The sequence below is a fragment of the Aotus nancymaae genome, unplaced genomic scaffold (assembly GCF_030222135.1).
Source record: "Aotus nancymaae isolate 86718 unplaced genomic scaffold, 86718_ANA_hifiasm-v0.15.2.pri h1tg000041l, whole genome shotgun sequence".
In the NCBI taxonomy this organism is placed as follows: Eukaryota; Metazoa; Chordata; class Mammalia; order Primates; family Aotidae; genus Aotus; species Aotus nancymaae.
Genome location: NW_026988455.1, coordinates 19,353,590 through 19,370,042, shown reverse-complemented (window position 1 = coordinate 19,370,042; position 16,453 = coordinate 19,353,590). Strand labels below are relative to the sequence as shown.

The 16,453-nt window shown below is 43.9% G+C and overlaps 2 protein-coding genes and 1 pseudogene across 2 annotated transcripts; 2 read left to right on the top strand and 1 right to left on the bottom strand.

Annotated features, from left to right (window-relative positions):
- Nucleotides 1-13,685: 13,685 nt before the first annotated feature.
- LOC105723738 (aldo-keto reductase family 1 member B10-like) lies at nucleotides 13,686-14,630 on the bottom strand (annotated as a pseudogene).
- Nucleotides 14,631-14,952: 322 nt separating this feature from the next.
- Nucleotides 14,953-15,423, top strand: LOC105723739 (aurora kinase B-like). Its single transcript, XM_064361277.1, has one exon. It carries the CDS (start codon nucleotides 14,953-14,955, stop codon nucleotides 15,421-15,423), a length of 471 nt encoding a protein of 156 aa, XP_064217347.1.
- Nucleotides 15,424-15,670: 247 nt separating this feature from the next.
- Nucleotides 15,671-16,039, top strand: LOC105723740 (protein crumbs homolog 3-like). Its single transcript, XM_012461919.2, has one exon. It carries the CDS (start codon nucleotides 15,671-15,673, stop codon nucleotides 16,037-16,039), a length of 369 nt encoding a protein of 122 aa, XP_012317342.1.
- Nucleotides 16,040-16,453: the final 414 nt, after the last annotated feature.

Sequence of the window (16,453 nt, the reverse complement as noted above, 5' to 3'; positions counted from 1 at the left end):
GCATGAGGTTTGGAGGGTTCAAACATCAGTGACTAGAATGTGGATCACTACATTATTATATCTTTACACACATCAATTACTCTAAATGTTTGCACCATGTATCCATATGAATTGATATGCCCATGGCCAATCCAGAAATGCTGATGTATCTGCTCATGACACTTTTTTCAGGCTTACTAGGTCAATGCAATATAAGGTTTAGAATACATCACACAATAGCATAGGAAGGAAAGGCCTGTATATTTTATTCTAAGTGTGATAAAAAATATGCTGGAGGACTTTAATGTGAGTTATGAGTTAGGAAGATAAACTGGGCAGCTGTAGGTGAATAGGCTGAAGATGGGCAAAGGCCAAGGCAAGGATACCAGGTGGGGGTCATGTTGGCAGCCCAGGTGAAAGGAGATGGTGGCTTGATCTGGGGTGCGGGTGGAGGTGAAATGGAGTAAGATTTCAGAAGGGGGGTGAAGTCAGAGTCTATAGATTTTGGGATGAATTGCGTATAAATTTGTGAGAAGGAAGAACCGAGGATGACTGTGACATTTTGGCCTGAATGGGTGGGTGGATTCCTTGCTGACTCTTAGACTGCAAATGCTTACATGGAAGTAGATATGGGCAGTAAAAACGAGGAGTTAGTATTTGAACATGTTAAGTTGGACATTGCATTGAGACATCCGGGTGGATGTGTGGAGAGGGCTGAGGACTGTGTCACCAGGAGCTCACAGAAGAGGCAGCGGGAGGGAAATCCTGCAGAGACATCAGACTGTGGCTGGGATTTAAGGCTTTAAGAGAGGACAGCAAAGCAGCCAAGCGCTGGGCCCTGTGGTCTCCAACCTTGAGAGTAAGTTGTGACTTCGGCAGCAGATTTTCAGTGTTGTTCTCCTTTTTGGCTATAGTTCCATTCGCCCTGCCTCAGCCCCCAATCACCTGCACTCATGTTTACATACTGAACATCAGGAAGGACTACTGATCAGATTTTTTTTAAGTGTAAAAACTGCAAAGAAACGGGGGACCCCTCCTTTCAAAGGCAGATGCAGAGATGTTTTGCTTCTTGGTTAAGCTAAATCTGGGCATGATGCCAGCTTCATGACCCTTCCCTGAACCCCTACCTTCTGATACTGAGGAGTTTGTACAGTTCCAAGTATGTTTCAGTAAACAATCTTTTTGTCAAGGTACAGTCACCTGTAAGTTAACAGAAAACCCTGTTCACCTGGTTTAAACAGTTAAATCTCACAAGCAAGTATCTGGGAGAGCAGATGAGGGTCAGTCCGCTCCAGGGTCTGTGGTGCCACCAGAACCAAATATCTCCATCTGTTGGCACTGCCATCCCCGGCATGCACCCTGCCCTTGGGCTTGCCCCTCGCTGGTGCTAAGGTAGCCTCACCTCAGTCAGGACAGCACCCGTGGCAGGAGGGTGGTGAATCTCTCCTCTCACTTTTTTATGTCGGTGTGGAACTCTTTCTCACGGGCTCCCAGATTCCCCTCATGGCTCCATTGCCAGAATCAGTCAGAAGCTCCCCTTAAACCAAAGGTAATAAGGTTGGCATGACTTCATGGTGATTTTGCTCCTAGGCTGGAAATTGGGTCACCTTCTCTTAGCACACAGGAGCCAAAGCGAGGCTCTGATGGTGAGTAAATGTGGGTGGAGGCGGGCCGCGGCTGCTGTGGGAGAAACAGCAGTGTGGGCTGTGTATGGCTTACGGTTCCAGGAGGGCCCAGCCAGTGTGTGTTCCTTCTGGGGAAAGAAACATGAGGTCATCGTGGGACAGGAAGTGTGGAGACCAAATCCACGTACCCTGTGGAATGCAACGCAACAAGGAATGTGAACCAACCCACAGCTAACAAGCTGGGGAGACAGGAGGCTGAGACCCCTGGACTCCCCTGATCCCAATTGAAAAAGACACTCCTTTTAGGTGACACATTCTTGGCTTGACCAAACCGTATTCAGGCCCCTGAACCTTCCCCAAGACCCCCATCTGTGCACCTCCTTCTAAAGTGCAGCTTAGTAAGAACGCTGCTAAGTCAGTCTAGTAAGAACTCCTTATTCCCAATATCTGATCACCTGCAATACCCAATCATGTTTGTCAGTCTCCACCATCGCCCAGGTGATGTCTCATCAGCCTGGCCTGTCTTCAGCAAGAATCCCCCTAGCCCTCTGTTTACTCTTAGTAATTTTCCACCCACTGGACCCCACCCTGCCCTTGGTTATAAATTCCCACTTGCCCGTGCTGTATTTGCGGCCCAGTTTCTCTCCTCCATTATGAAATCCCATTGCCATGGGCCCTGTATTCACCTCCACAGATCCCCCATAAGAAAGTCCCTGTGCAGTGCTTTAACAAGTGTCATCAAATATTGTTTCTGTTCTATATAAGAGTGAGAAAAGGGAGCCCCACCATATGGGGCACAATTGAAACATGGATGTGCATGCATTTCAGCTGGTGATCCATTCATTCACTCATTCATTCATTCATTCATTCAATAAGTACTGATTGGGCACCTAATTGTACCTGGAAATGTGCTAACTTCTGGGCACATGGATTTATAGATCACAGATCTCTAGGAAGACACGGATATATGTTCAGGTAATTATAGAGCGCTGGGGTGAGCTCTGGGTAGTCCCAGAAAAGTCATAGACAACACTTTCCTGTGGGAACAGGATCATGCCACAGAGGGGCTACATGTCATCTAGGCTTAAAAAATGGTTATTTACATGTCCAAAAGTGGAGAAAAGAGCATTTAGAACATATAAACACGACCCCAGGCTAAAATCGTAATGTCTATGCATTTTAACACTATTTCTGTGTTAACTGCAAATATGTCAACATTTCATTTTATGACATACAAAGACAGGCTACCTTTCTACCCAGGCTGGATGTTAATTGAAAAAATATCATGGAACAACACTTAAGAAAATCAGTCAATATGTGGCATAAAAATCAAGTACATCTAGCTCCATGCCTGCTGAGGTTGCCTGCCAAGATTCTCCCACAGAAGAGAAATTCTAGTAATTTTCAAAGCACCACTGGCTTTTTTCCTGACTCTGCCAGAAAACATCTGTTTGTTCCATGACCTGTCAGTAGGTTTATTCCGTTTAATTTTCAGTTTGTAGCGTAGAATGTCTAAGTAACAGATGAAAGAGAAAAACAGTTGCTGCCACTCAATGATAAGGTCTTTCACTAGACCTGAGGTTCTCAGTCTGGAGAGATTTTGCCCCTCAGGGGACATTTAGCAATGTCTGGAGCAATTTGTGATTGTCATTAATTGTTTGGGAGAAGTTACAGTTTAAATTGCACTCTTATTGTAAGGTTTGTTCTTGGGTTCTTGCTGCGTTTAAAATGAAGAAACTGAGGCCAGCACGAAGATAATCCAATGCGAAGGAATTTAATTCAGGCTCCCGGGTAAGGTTCTGCGGTCCGGACAGGAGGGGCCGGAGAACTCGCGCGGACTCCTCTCAGGCACGGGGTTTTATAGGGAGTGGAGGCGTCTGATTGGTCGTTCCCCAGGTAAGTGGGACAAGATGGAGGGGAGTAGGGCCAGGATGGAACAAAATGGAGGGGAGTGGGGCCCAGATAGGACAAAATAGTAGGCAGGGAGTGGGGCCCAGATAGGACAAAATAGTAGGCAGGGAGTGGGGACCAGATAGGACAAAATAGTAGGCAGGAAGACAAAATGGCAGGCACGGGGTGGGGCCTGCAGAAGACAAAATGGCAGGCACGGAGTGGGGCCTGAATAGGACAAAATAGTAGGTAGGGAGTTGGGCTTTTTTTCCCCGGGGTTCCTGGGGGAGGGAGTGTGTGTCCAAGCTTCCGGAGAGGGAAGGGGGTGTGTCCAAGTCCCCAGAGAGGGAAAGGGGTGTGTCCGAGCCCCCGGAGAGGGAAGGGGGCGTGTCCAAGCTCCTGGAGAGGGAAGGGGGCATGTCCAAGCTCCCGGAGAGGGAAGGAGGAGTGTCTGAGGTCCCCGCGAGGGAGGGGGGTGTGTCCGAGCCCCCGGCGAGGCAACCGGCCTTACACTTATGTTCAATCATTTTTAAATGAAAGACCTCTTTTTCCTTCCACAGGGCAGACTGGAGTGTATGTGTGTGTGTGTGTGTGTGAGTGCACAGGCGTGCATCTCCTGCACACACACACGCACACTGAGAATAAAGAGAGGTCTTCTATTCACATGTCCCTCCCTTCTCTAGCAGGAGCAGGACAGAAGCTTGCCTCGGCTGCCTGTGATGTGGGTGCAGTCACTCCTCTTTCTTGACTGGTCATGGGTCCCCTTTGTGTGGCAGGTGTACGAATGATCATTCTTTCAAGGAGTGAATTTTTGGGATATTTCCAAGATCTTATGAGCCCAGGGCCTCCTTTCTGCAAAGTGCATTGGCATGGAAGATTCTTCTCAAATTGACATCACATCTCTCCCCAGCTTCTGACCAAACTTCCTTCTGCAAAGATTCCGTTACTCAGTAGGTATTTGTGTGAAGATGGTGGAGCCAGCAAGATGGCTTAACCTCAGCCTCTTGGGGGCGCTGTTAACTCCATAGACATGCGTGGACCCTTGCCACGCCCCCATGCTAGAAATGGCTGCTCTTTGAAGACTCCTTTCTCAACTCTACATGTTCTTTTCTTCCCTTTTCTGCAGCCTCAGCAGCTCATCTTCTCAGCCAGGTCTGTAGCTTAGCAACTTCCCAATGAGGTATTCACCCATTTCCAACTTTAGGGTTTAGGATCCCAGTCTCCAGGAGTAATCCATTCTCTTAGGGCTGCATCCTTTGGCTTTAGGGAGGAGAACAAGACTAGGATCTTTTCAGGAACACAGCACTCTCCAACTGGATGACCATTCCTCCACCCTAGGTCCTGCTCTGATGTCCACTGTGGGGCAGGAGTCTGGGCAAGGGTTTGTTCTCCTGAATTCAGGCCTCCCGGTGAGCCTGTGGGAACCTGGGTGTCCTGAGAGGTGGCAGTAACTGGAATGCTTTATTCTCAGCTCTGAGCCTTCCCCACAAATTGGCACAGTTTTCTAAAAGTCTCTCCTGACACCTAATGCATCCTCTTAATTCACAAAAGCCCTAATTGAAGGAAACGTTGTTTTCCAACAATTTCCAATGATTTAAATATTCTTTTTCTACCTTTCACTTCGATTCAGCTATATATTCATATGTAAAACCTAAAACTCTTAGAACAAAGGCTTTCCACTCCTGTCTCCATCCATTCAACCATGGCTGTCAACAATCTGTCCAACATGAGAGACACCAGAACCTTCATCATCTCCCTCACAACTTCCAGCAGTTTCAGTTGGTAAATGCGGTTCAAGATAACAGTTCAGCTTAATGAGCCTCTTTGTTAGATGTCTGAATGCCTGATGCATGAAGCGTCCTCCCATGCTTTTCTTCCACTTTAAAATGTATGTGCTTGACCAAAGGACGGAAGGGTAGAGTAATGAATATAGTCACACAACAATAACCTAGTTTAGGTGTTTTACAGTTTACTTTTCTAAAAGTAGACAATGTGAAGTATCATTAATGGGTGAAGGAATTTTAAAAAGTATCATAACCTTTCTCATTATGTTCAGAAAATAAATATATTGAATAGATTTACATTTTTGTTCTTGTTTCACACCTGTGTAGTCAGTTTATTTTCTTTTCTTCTTTTATTTTTGAGACAGAGTCTCACTCTGTCTCCCAGGCTGGAGTATAGTGGGCAATCTCGGCTCACTGTTATCTCCACCTCCCTGGTTCAAGCGATTCTCCTGCTTCAGCCTCCCGAGTAGCTGGGATTACAGGCATGAACCATCACACTGGCTAATTTTTGTATTTTTAGTAGAGGTGGGGTTTCACCATGTTGGCCAGGGTGGTCTCAAACTCCTGACCTCAAGTGATCCCCCTGTGACCTCCCAAAGTGCTGAGATTAGAGGTGTGAGCTGCCACGCCCAACCAATTGAATTTCTTTTGAATTGTATTTAAATGTTGTTAGGTTAAAGCTTTAAAAGAATGGCGATTATTAAAAATGAAGCAACAGATACTGGCAAGGCTGTGGAGAAATAGGAATGCTTTTACACTGTTGGTGGAAGTGTAAATTAGTTTGACCATTGTGGAACACAGTGTGGCAATTCCTCCAGGATCTAGAACCAGAAATACCATTTGACCCAGCAATCCTATTACTGGATATATACCCAAAAGATTACAAATCATTCTACTATAAGGACACATGTACACGTATGTGTATTGCAGCACTATTTACAATACCAAAGACTTGGAACCAACCTAAATGCCCATCAATGATAGATTAGATAAAGGAAATGTGGCACATATACACCATGGAATACTATACAGCCATAAAAAAGGATGAGTTCGTGTCCTTTGCAGGGACATGGATGAAACTGGAAGCCATCATTCTCAGCAAACTAACACAGGAACAGAAAACCAAACACCGCATGTTCTCACTCATAAGTGGGAGTTGAATAATGAGAACACATGGACACAGGGAGGGGAGCATCATACACTGGGGCCTTTTGCTGGGGGTGGGAGGGAAAGGAAGGAAGAGCATTAGGACAAATACCTAATGCATGCGGGGCTTAAAACCTAGATGATAGGTTGATAGGTATAGCAAACCACCATGGCATATGTATATCTATGTAACAAACCTGCGTGTTCTGCCCAGAAAAATTAAAAATTAAAAAAAGAAAATTCTAATAAAAAATAATAAAAGAAAATAAAAGAATGCAATGAACTTCTTCCGTGGGTACTTCAAGTCGTACATTTGTTATAGTTCAAAGCATTCACTATTGATTTTCTTGAACAGATTTTGTCCAAACAAAATATTTATGCGAATCTCCTGTTCCATAGTTTGCCTCTTGATTTTGTTGATTGTTTTCTTTGTCGTGAGCAAGCTTTGTCGTTTCATATAATTTCAATTGTTCATTTTGATTTTCTTGTCTGTTATTTTGACGTCATGTCCAAAAAAAATCATTGTCAAGATCAATGTCAAAGAGCTTTCTCCTTCTGTTTTCTAGGCATTTTATGGTTTCAGGTCCTACATTTAATTCTTTAACTAATTTTGAGTTAATTTGTGTGTATTATAAGGGTTCAATGTCATTCTTTTACAAACCGTCTAAGTGTTTAATATCCAAAACACATGAGAGACTCATACAACCGAAGCACAAAACACTCCTCAGTACCCACTGAGGAGATGGGCTCTTATGGAGTTGAGGATGGTGGCCTGATCTTGAAGGGTCTTCAAAGCCATGCAGAGAACTCAGTCATGTCATTGGCTTGAAGTGAGAGTCAGTGTTACAGACAACCAGTGAGACTCACAGGTGAGTTCCTCATGGAGGTACTGCTAAGACATGATCTTCCATTATGGCGTAGATTAGAATTTCTCCTAGAATTGGTCCCCAAAAATTACTGTTCTTTCTTTGATTAACAGGTGTGTTTTTAAACGGTGGCCAGTGGGGATCTTACAACTGACTCTTGCTCCTTATTCACTCTGCCTACCAAGAGCTCAGTACGAAATTGCTCTCCTACAACCAATAGCCTAAAAGTTTTTACGGCCTGTCATCGTGGGTACCGACTCGCTCTAGCTTTTTCTCACTAATTGATCCTCATTTTCTTGTTGTCCTGATTTTCTTTGTTTAAACTTAGAGTGACATACATTGTTTAATATTTATAATGATATGGAATATAAATATATTGAAAAGCACTTGTATTTCATAAGGTAGAAAAACAGTTTTCTGTTTACCCTTGTGCGAGTAATATAAATGAACCAATGGCACTTTGGAATGTCATATGCATAATGAAAAGGAAAAGTTTAAAATATTGGTGCAGGAGGTCAACTAGAAAGATGTATATCCATTAGAATATCTAGATATGAGACGATAAAGACATGAATAAAGTAATAGCTCTTTATCTCTTCCCAGAAATGTGCAGTTGCCCTCCATGAAGCATGTCAGTTGTCCAAATACTTCCTCTTTTTTCTCTTCAGTAGGATTTAAGAAGAACAGAACAATTGTGTATTTCTAGTGTACTCAATCTTGATTCAAGTCATTTAGAATGTTATATACAGTTGGTTCAAACACCCTACCACGTCTGGAATTGTTTTCTCCCCAGTTGCGTTTATTTCTCACTTATTCTCTGCCTCCATTGGGAACACAGTTGGGGTGAGAATGGCAATGTTTACAGGGTGATACAGACCAGGCCTGAGCATGGTTCTGCCACTAGTTTTACCCCATGAATGCTCCAGTCACACCCAAGCCCAAGGAATCTGTAAGGGACATGGAAATACAGCTGAAAGAAGTGGTTATGTTTCTGCCTGTTTGTTTAGCAGGGATGCAACACTGCCCCTTGAGATTAGCACTTTGCAGCAGCCCTCTTGAAAGAAGAGATGGGGAGAGAGCGTCTCTTCATCACAGTTAACCTGCCATGCCGATATGTTCCTGGGTATCACTTTCTCAGTTAAAACAGGGCTGTTGGTGCACGGAAGCCAGGCAAACGCAAGTGGTATGTTGAAGTCAGAAGTGGTCTGGCTCAGGGCCAGGGCAGGGGTGATGTAAGGAAGTGCCAAAGGCGCAGACCTTAGGGAGACGTAGGGTTCCGAGGCTTTCGTTTGCTTTTCCTAACTCTGGCTTGTCAGAAACACTCTGCAATTTCACTTTTTTAACTTTCAGATTCATCCCATTTTAATCCTCTTATATGCCTTCAAAACACTGAAGATAAGAAGATCAAACCTGATTAAAGTCCTGTTTTTCTCTGTTTTCATCATCCAACATCAATAGACTCCGATGCTGTGACCTTGCATGGCAACTTTGTGTTTGTTGTGAGTTTCAAAGCTGAAGAAAGTTAGTGGGTGCCTCTCCTATTCCTGTTCTTCAGTTGCGGTTTTTCAAAAGTTTGATAAAATTCTATCCAAGAAGTCATCATTATAGACATTAGGATGTCTTCCTTTATCTTTACACTTTTCATCTTTATTCAGTGGTCGTGTGCGATGCTCCTTCTGCCCCTGCCCATTTTTTTTTGTTTTGAATTTCATGATGTACCATGCAGGAGTGACCCACAGTTGCAGATGATCGATTAAAACCCCTTCGGCTCACACTGCTCACTGTCGATGCATCCCTTGAGTTTTGAATGAGATCAGTTATGTTCACCCCCACTGCATTCTGCCTTCTTGTCTTGCTCCCCTCATTGTTTTCTGCCCATTCATTGATGTCAATAACTAATCTGTGTTCTTTAATCTTATTACCCACACTAACACAGAATAACATTTTAATTATGTGTTTTTTTTTTGAGATGGGAGTTTTTCTCTTGTTGCCCAGGTTGGAGTGCAGTGGTGCAATATTGGCTCACTGCAACCTCCACCTCCTGGGTTCAAGTGATTCTCCTGCCTCAGCCTCCCCAGTAGCTGGGATTACAGGCACCCACCCATCACACTTGACTAATTTTATATTTTTAGTAGAGAGGGGGTTTCACCATTTTGGCCAGGCTGATCTCAAACTCCTGACCTCAGGTGATCCACCTGCCTTGGCCTCCCAAACTGCTGGGATCACAGGCATGAGCCACGGCTCCCGGCCTAATGATGAATTTTTAAAAGCATTCTACTTTAAGTTATAAAGTCTTTTCACCTGTTAAACATACTTCAACAGAGCACAGGCATATTTCAGCTAATCAACCCACACCACACAGACACCTGATAATTCAATCTCACATTTGGTTTGCTGCCTTTTAAAGGCTGTTTTAGAGACGGATTCCAATTAAAATTAAGAAGAATTTTGAATTTGAAATATGTTCAAGTCCTAATGTTAGAGCTGGAAGAAAGTTTGTGAATTATTTTATTTGAACTCTTGCGTTGTATATATGGAGACCAAAGTGTCTGGCATGTGCTCACTCCAGGTCAGACAGTCAACTCAGTAGAGCCACCGCCAGACTTCCAGTCTCCCAACTCCTGTTCCAGGAGTTTAGCTCAGAGAAAGAAAAACAAAACAAGACAGAAAATTGTAGTCAATGTATATAATCGGCTAATAGTACATACATTTATGCACAGCATGTAAAAAGAAAGTACAATAAGTTCGACTTTAATTATGTTAAATTAAATAGAAGAGTGTTCTTACAATGTACCAAATGGCAGAATGCATCATAGCAGAAAATGTAATTATTTAGTACATGCATGGGAGAAGGTTTTCAGATAATTTGCTAAAAAGGCAGGCTCTTAATACATTTTTAACATATTTCAGAAAACAAGTTTATCTGAAGAAAGTGTTGTAGTAAGATACAAAAGAGTATATTGTTAACAGCACTGAACACACTGAGATAAATTTCTATTACTGCTGTTGTGGAGTATACTAGAAAAATATGCTTATGCCATTGCCCATGATATTTATGATAATTACTTAAGAGAAGCCTTAACTGGGGGAATGGACAGCATCTAATCTAACAGGCTGTCTCTGGGTAACACAGAGGAGACACTCTAACAACAGTCATTGAATGGACAGGATAAAACACATAGGTTAGAGAAAGAGACATCGAGAGCTCAGAACAAATGGAAGAGAAAGGGGCCAGGATGTAAGGAGGTTAATAAGCTTTGGGGAATGGGGGGGAAGTAAAAATAAATTTCATCTTCTTCCTCATTCATTTTGAATAGAACCAACCATGCTCATGACATTGGATTAAGATTTTATGTGGAAATTATCAAATTACAGGATAATTTGAGGATTTTATGCCGAAGCTATCTTAGAGGATGAAGAGTGTCAGTGTGGTGATGCAATCACAGGATAGGGCAAAGCTAGCACTCATGTTCAACACTTGAGATAGTCTCTAATGGGAAAATGTAGGAAAAATTTCCTCAATCCAATTTGAATGGGAACCATGTTGAGAATTCTTGGTACATTGTATACAGAAAAATTATTAATACTTCCTTTTAGGCATTTGATATCTTACAGATACTGTAGTAGAGGTTTTGAATACTCATTTGTACCTGACAATATTCAAATAATATGCTTAAAAACAGCAGCTATAACGTATTGCCAGTGTGCCAAGACGGTGGACAGTGTACCGAGAAGCACTGTTATCAATACTTTACATGGATAATCTAATTTTTCTCTCACTAAATTCCATGAGTTAGATATTATTATTCACTTTGTTTTGAAGAAGAGGGATCAAACAGTTGCAAAGCAAAACTTTTAGGAAGCATCTATTTGTTTATAAATTTATCATGAAGATATTCAGTCCATACTCAGCAGAAGTTTGAACCCCTAGGGGACAAGATGAGAACCTTTTTATTTTAGAAAGGTGTCTGCGAGCATTTCCCTGGACTGTGAGAAGAACCATGCCACCTGTCCATGCTGGGGAGGCCAGAGTTTGTCCGAACATAAACTTGCCAGGTGCAGGTCCAGGGTTGTACTCAGAGCACTCTCCAGACAGGAGAGTGAGCAGCCCTGCTCTGCCTGAACTCTGCCCAGTAACACAGTCCAATTGTCCCAAGAGTGCAGCCCTCAACAGTTATTCCTCCACATGCTGTCATTACTTTTCCAAGTGTCGGTACTTTGGAAATTAGTTCCTGCTATCTTACGCACTTGAAGGCAACATGCTTTTATTTCTATAAAGAGAGGCAAAGAATAGAGTTTATACTTAGTTAAGTTGGCTATTTCTCCAATTAATTTCACTTAAACTTTACTTATTTTGTACTTTGTATTAAAATAAATAACTGTTTTTGGAATTTTTCGTACTCACAATAAATGATATTCATACAAGAAATAACAGAGTATTTTGATTTAAAAGTTTGAAACTACCTTTTATTAAAATATTTGAATCCCTTAAGGCACAGCCTAGCACCTTAATAAAAAATTGAATATTTCCCAATATTACTGGTTATGCAACATAAATGAATACAAGCTTACTTTTTTTTTTTTAATTTCAACTTCTAGATTCAGGGGATACATGTGCAGATTTGTTACATGGGTATATTGTGCGACACTGAGGTTTGGAGTACAGATGAGCTCATTACCCAGGTAGTGAGTGTGGTACCTAATAAGTAGCTTTTCAATCCTTATCCTCCTTTCTTCTCTCCCCCCTTGTAGGAGTCCCAGTGTCTTTTGTTCCCATCTTTATGTCCATATGCACCTAACAATTTGCTCCCACTGATACATGAAAACATGCAGTGTTTGGTTTTCTGTTGCTATGTTAATTCACTTGGTGTAATGGCCTCCAGCTGCATCCATGTAGCTTCAAAGGACATGATTTTGTTCTTTTTTATGGTTGCATAATATTCCATAGTGTATGTGTACTACATTTTCTTTATTCAATCCACTGTTTATGGGCACCCAGTTTAAATCAAAACAGCATGGTACTGGTACAAAAACAGACACATAGAACAATGGAAAAGAAAAGAGAGAACCTAGAAATAAATCCACATACCTACCACCATCTGATCTTTCACATAGTTGATGAAAATAAGCAATGAGGAAAAGACTCCCTATTCAATAAATGGTGCTGGGATAACTGGTTAGCCATACGCAGAAGAATGAAACTGGACTCCTACCTTTTACCATATACAAAAATTAACTCAAGATGGATTAAAGATTTAAATGTAAAACCTCAAACTATAAAAATCCCAGAAGAAACTTTAGAAAATATCATTCTGGACATAGGCCTTGGCAAATAATTTATGACTAAGTCCTCAAAAGCAATTCCAACAAAAACAAAAATGAACAAGTGGGACCTAATTAAACAAAAAAGCTTCTACAGTGCAAAAGAAACTATTAACAGAGAAAACAGATAACCTACAGAATGCGAGAGAATATTCACAGACTATGCATCTGACAACGATCTAATATCCACACTCTATAAGCAACTTAAACAATTTAACACAAAGAAACCAAACAACTCCATTAAAACGTGGGCAAAAGACATGAACAGACACTTCTCAAAGACATACAAGCAGCTAACAAGCAGCAAAAAATGCTAAAATTCACTAATCATCAGGGAAATGCAAATCAAAGGGACAATGAGATACTATCTCATACCAGTCAGAATGACTGTTACTAAAAAGTTAAAAAAATAACAGCTACTGCTGAAGCTTCTGAGAAAAGGGAATGCTTATACCTGATTGGTGGGAATGTAAATTAGTTCAACCCCTAGGGAAAACAATATGGAGATTTATATAAAGAACTAAAAGTGGAACCACCATTGAATTCAGTAATCTCACTACTGGATATCTACTCAAAGAAAAATAAATTGTTTTATAAAAAAAGACACTTGCACTGTTGCATTCATCACAGTACGATTTACAATAGCAAAGACATGAAAGCCTGCCATTTTTATTTTATGCTTCGGAATCAGAAACACCAATCAGTCAAGGCCCTTTCTCTGCACTGTTTCTTTTTTTTTTTTTTCTTTTTTGGTTATGATAATTATTTTTTATTACTTATCTTTACACCCTCAGTGCTGGCAGAATTTCTGTTGCTTAACAAACATTTGTTGAGATCAGATAAGTGGAAAAAATTGTCATTTGTTTATTCAAGCCATGCTTTTCTGTGATATTCTGATCCTAGATGAACATACAGAAATAAATGTCTAAAACAGCACCTCGATTCTGGCCTACAACAGGACCAAGTTCACTGTGACCTCAGATAAGCCTGGCTAAAATAGGACTTGAGTGGAGATAGTCACACTTCAGCGAAGAGAGAGAATCCCCTGTGTAATGCCACCAGGAGAGTCAACCTCAATATTCTGCATTGAAGGGATGTTCCTCCAAAAGAATGGAGTGCTTTGTTACAGGCCCTCCAGTTTCTGTTGAAGCTGAGTATGGTTGCCGTCTCCTCATCACTCAGTTTAAAGTCAAAGACCTGAATGTTCTCAACAACGCGTGCTGGTGTGACAGACTTGGGGATCACAATCACATTCCTCTGGATATGGAGACGGATCAGAACCTGGGCTGCAGTTTTTTTGTGCTTTGCAGCAATCTCCTTAATCTTGGGATCCTCCAGCAGAGAAGGGTCCTCTGGCTTGGCCCAAGGTCTATCCGGAGAGCCCAGGGGGCTGTAGGCTGTAATGGTGATGCCCTTGGAGTGGCAGTACTGGATCAGTTTCTCCTGCGTGAGGTAGGGGTGACACTCAACCTGGTTAGTCACTGGTTTGTATTTCAGTCCAGGTTTGTTCAAGAGCCTCTCGATCTGGAAGTGGTTGAAATTGGAGATCCCGAAGGCTTTCACCAGCCCCGCATCCACCAGCTCCTCTGTGGCCTCCCAGGCCAAGAACATTGCTTTTTCACCGATCATTTTACCTTCATCATCTTTGGGAAAAAAGTCATCCCCAGACTTGAATCCTTGTGGCCAGTGAATAAGATAGATATCCAGATAGCTCAGTTTCTGGTCCTTGAGGGTCTTCTCACAGGCTTTCCTTATGAAGGGTCTCTCAAAGAAAGTGGGCCACAACTTGCTGACGATGCAGAGGTCCTCCCGCTTCACAGCCTTCTCTTAGATCTTCTCTTGGATGGCTTCCCCCACGTCATGCTCATTCTGACACACATAGGCACAGTCAATGTGGTGATATCCTGCGGCAATAGCCACCTTCACAGCTTCTTTCACGTTGCCGACAGAAGACTTGCAAGTGCCCAGGCCCACAAGGGCATCTTGGCTTTCGTGCTGAGCGCCACAAAGGTGGCCATGGTTGGTGCAGAAATGATTCTGAGTCAGCAGGTAGAAGTCTCACGTCCTGCTTTTTTTGTTGTTTTTGAGACGGAGTCTCACTCCGTCACCCAGGCAGGAGCGCAGTGATGCGATCTCGGCTCACTGCAACCTCGGTCTCCCAGGTTCAAGCAATTCTCCCTCAGCCTCCCTAGAAGCTGGGATTACAGACACCCGCCACCACTCCTGGCGAATCGTTGTATTTTTAGTAGATTCAGGGTTTCACCATGTTAGCCAGGCTGGTCTCAAATTCCTGAACTTAGGTGACTCACTGCCTTGTCCTTCCAAAGTGCTGGGATTCCCATGTACTGCCATGGGAAGAAGGTGATTCACAGAGACATAAAGCCAGAGAAGCTGCTCTTAGGGCTCAAGGGAGAGCTGAAGATTGCTGACTTCGGCTGGTCTGTGCACATGCCCTCCCTGAGGAGGAAGACAATGTGTGGTACCCTGGACTACCTGCCCCCTGAGATGATTGAGGGGCGCACGCACAACGAGAAGGTGGATCTGTGGTGCATTGGAGTACTTTGCTACGAGCTGCTGGTGGGGAACCCACCCTTTGAGAGTGTGTCACGCAATGAGACCTATTGGCGCATCATCAAGGTGGACCTAAAGTTTCCTGCTTCTGTGCCCACGGGAGCCCAGGACCTCATCTCCAAACTGCTCAGGCATAACCCCTCAGAACGGCTGCCCCTGGCCCAGGTCTCAGCCTACCCTTGGGTCCAGGCCAACTCTCGGAGGGTGCTGCCTCCCTCTGCCCTTCAATCTGTCTCCTGATGGTCCCTGTCATTCACTCGGGTGTGTCTATGTTTGTATGTCCGTGTATGTACAGGGGAAAGAAGGGGTCCTGACCTGTTCCCTTGTGTGTCTTCTACCTCCTCCTTTGTTTAATAAAGGTTTAAAAAAAAAAAAAAAAAGAGCTAAGTCAAAGACGCCCGGACCAGGTGCCCCCGGCCGGAGATGCAGTAAGAGGGGCGCATGCGAAAAGCCCCTTCCTCAGCGCTGCCAACCTTCCACCCAGCCCATGGCGAACACCGGCCTGGGGCTGCTTTTGGCGCTGGGCCTGCCGTTCCTGCTGGCCCACTGGGGCCGAGCGTGGGGCCAAATATCTACCCCTTCTGCAAATGAGAGTAGCACTGTTTTGCCTACATCCACCAGCCCCAGCTCCAGCTCCAATGGCACCCTGTCTCAGGGGGCCATCACTGCCATCATCGTGGTCTTCTCCATCCTGGCCGCCTTGCTCCTGGCGGTGGGGCTGGCACTATTGGTACGGAAGCTTCAGGAGAAGCGGCAGACAGAGGGCACCTACCAGCCCAGCAATGAGGAGCAGGTGGGTGCCCGTGTGCCACCGACCCCCAACCTCAAGTTACTGCCAGAGGAGTGGCTAATCTGAACGCTGGGGCCTGCTGCAGCCACCAACACTACCCAGGAATGCCGGGTGCTGGCTTGTACACCGCAGCTGCCACCGGGACACCAGCCTCTGATGGCTCAGCAGGACTTTGGGAGAGAGGCTGGGGGCACCCACCTGGCGGGCTTTCTGTAGCATGCTGTGCCTGCAGCTCAGGGTGCTGGGGCTCGGGACCCACCGCCCTGCTTGCGGAACCAACTTTTCTCTGCGTGTCCTGCAGGCCTCACAACCCCCTCTCCTTTCTTTCAGTTCTCTAATGTGGCCGTCGTGATGTCCTGCACCGACGTGTGCCGTGCCGTGCCGTTCTGCGCAGTCCTGTGCCGTGCCATGATGTCCTGCGCCAACCTGTGCCGTGCTGTGCTGTCCTGTGCCGACGTGTGCCGTGCTGTGCCGTCCTGT

Excerpts from the sequence above, each read along its gene's own strand:
- LOC105723739 (XM_064361277.1), top strand. The coding sequence starts at position 14,953 with ATGTACTGCCATGGGAAGAAGGTGATTCACAGAGACATAAAGCCAGAG.
- LOC105723740 (XM_012461919.2), top strand. The coding sequence starts at position 15,671 with ATGGCGAACACCGGCCTGGGGCTGCTTTTGGCGCTGGGCCTGCCGTTC.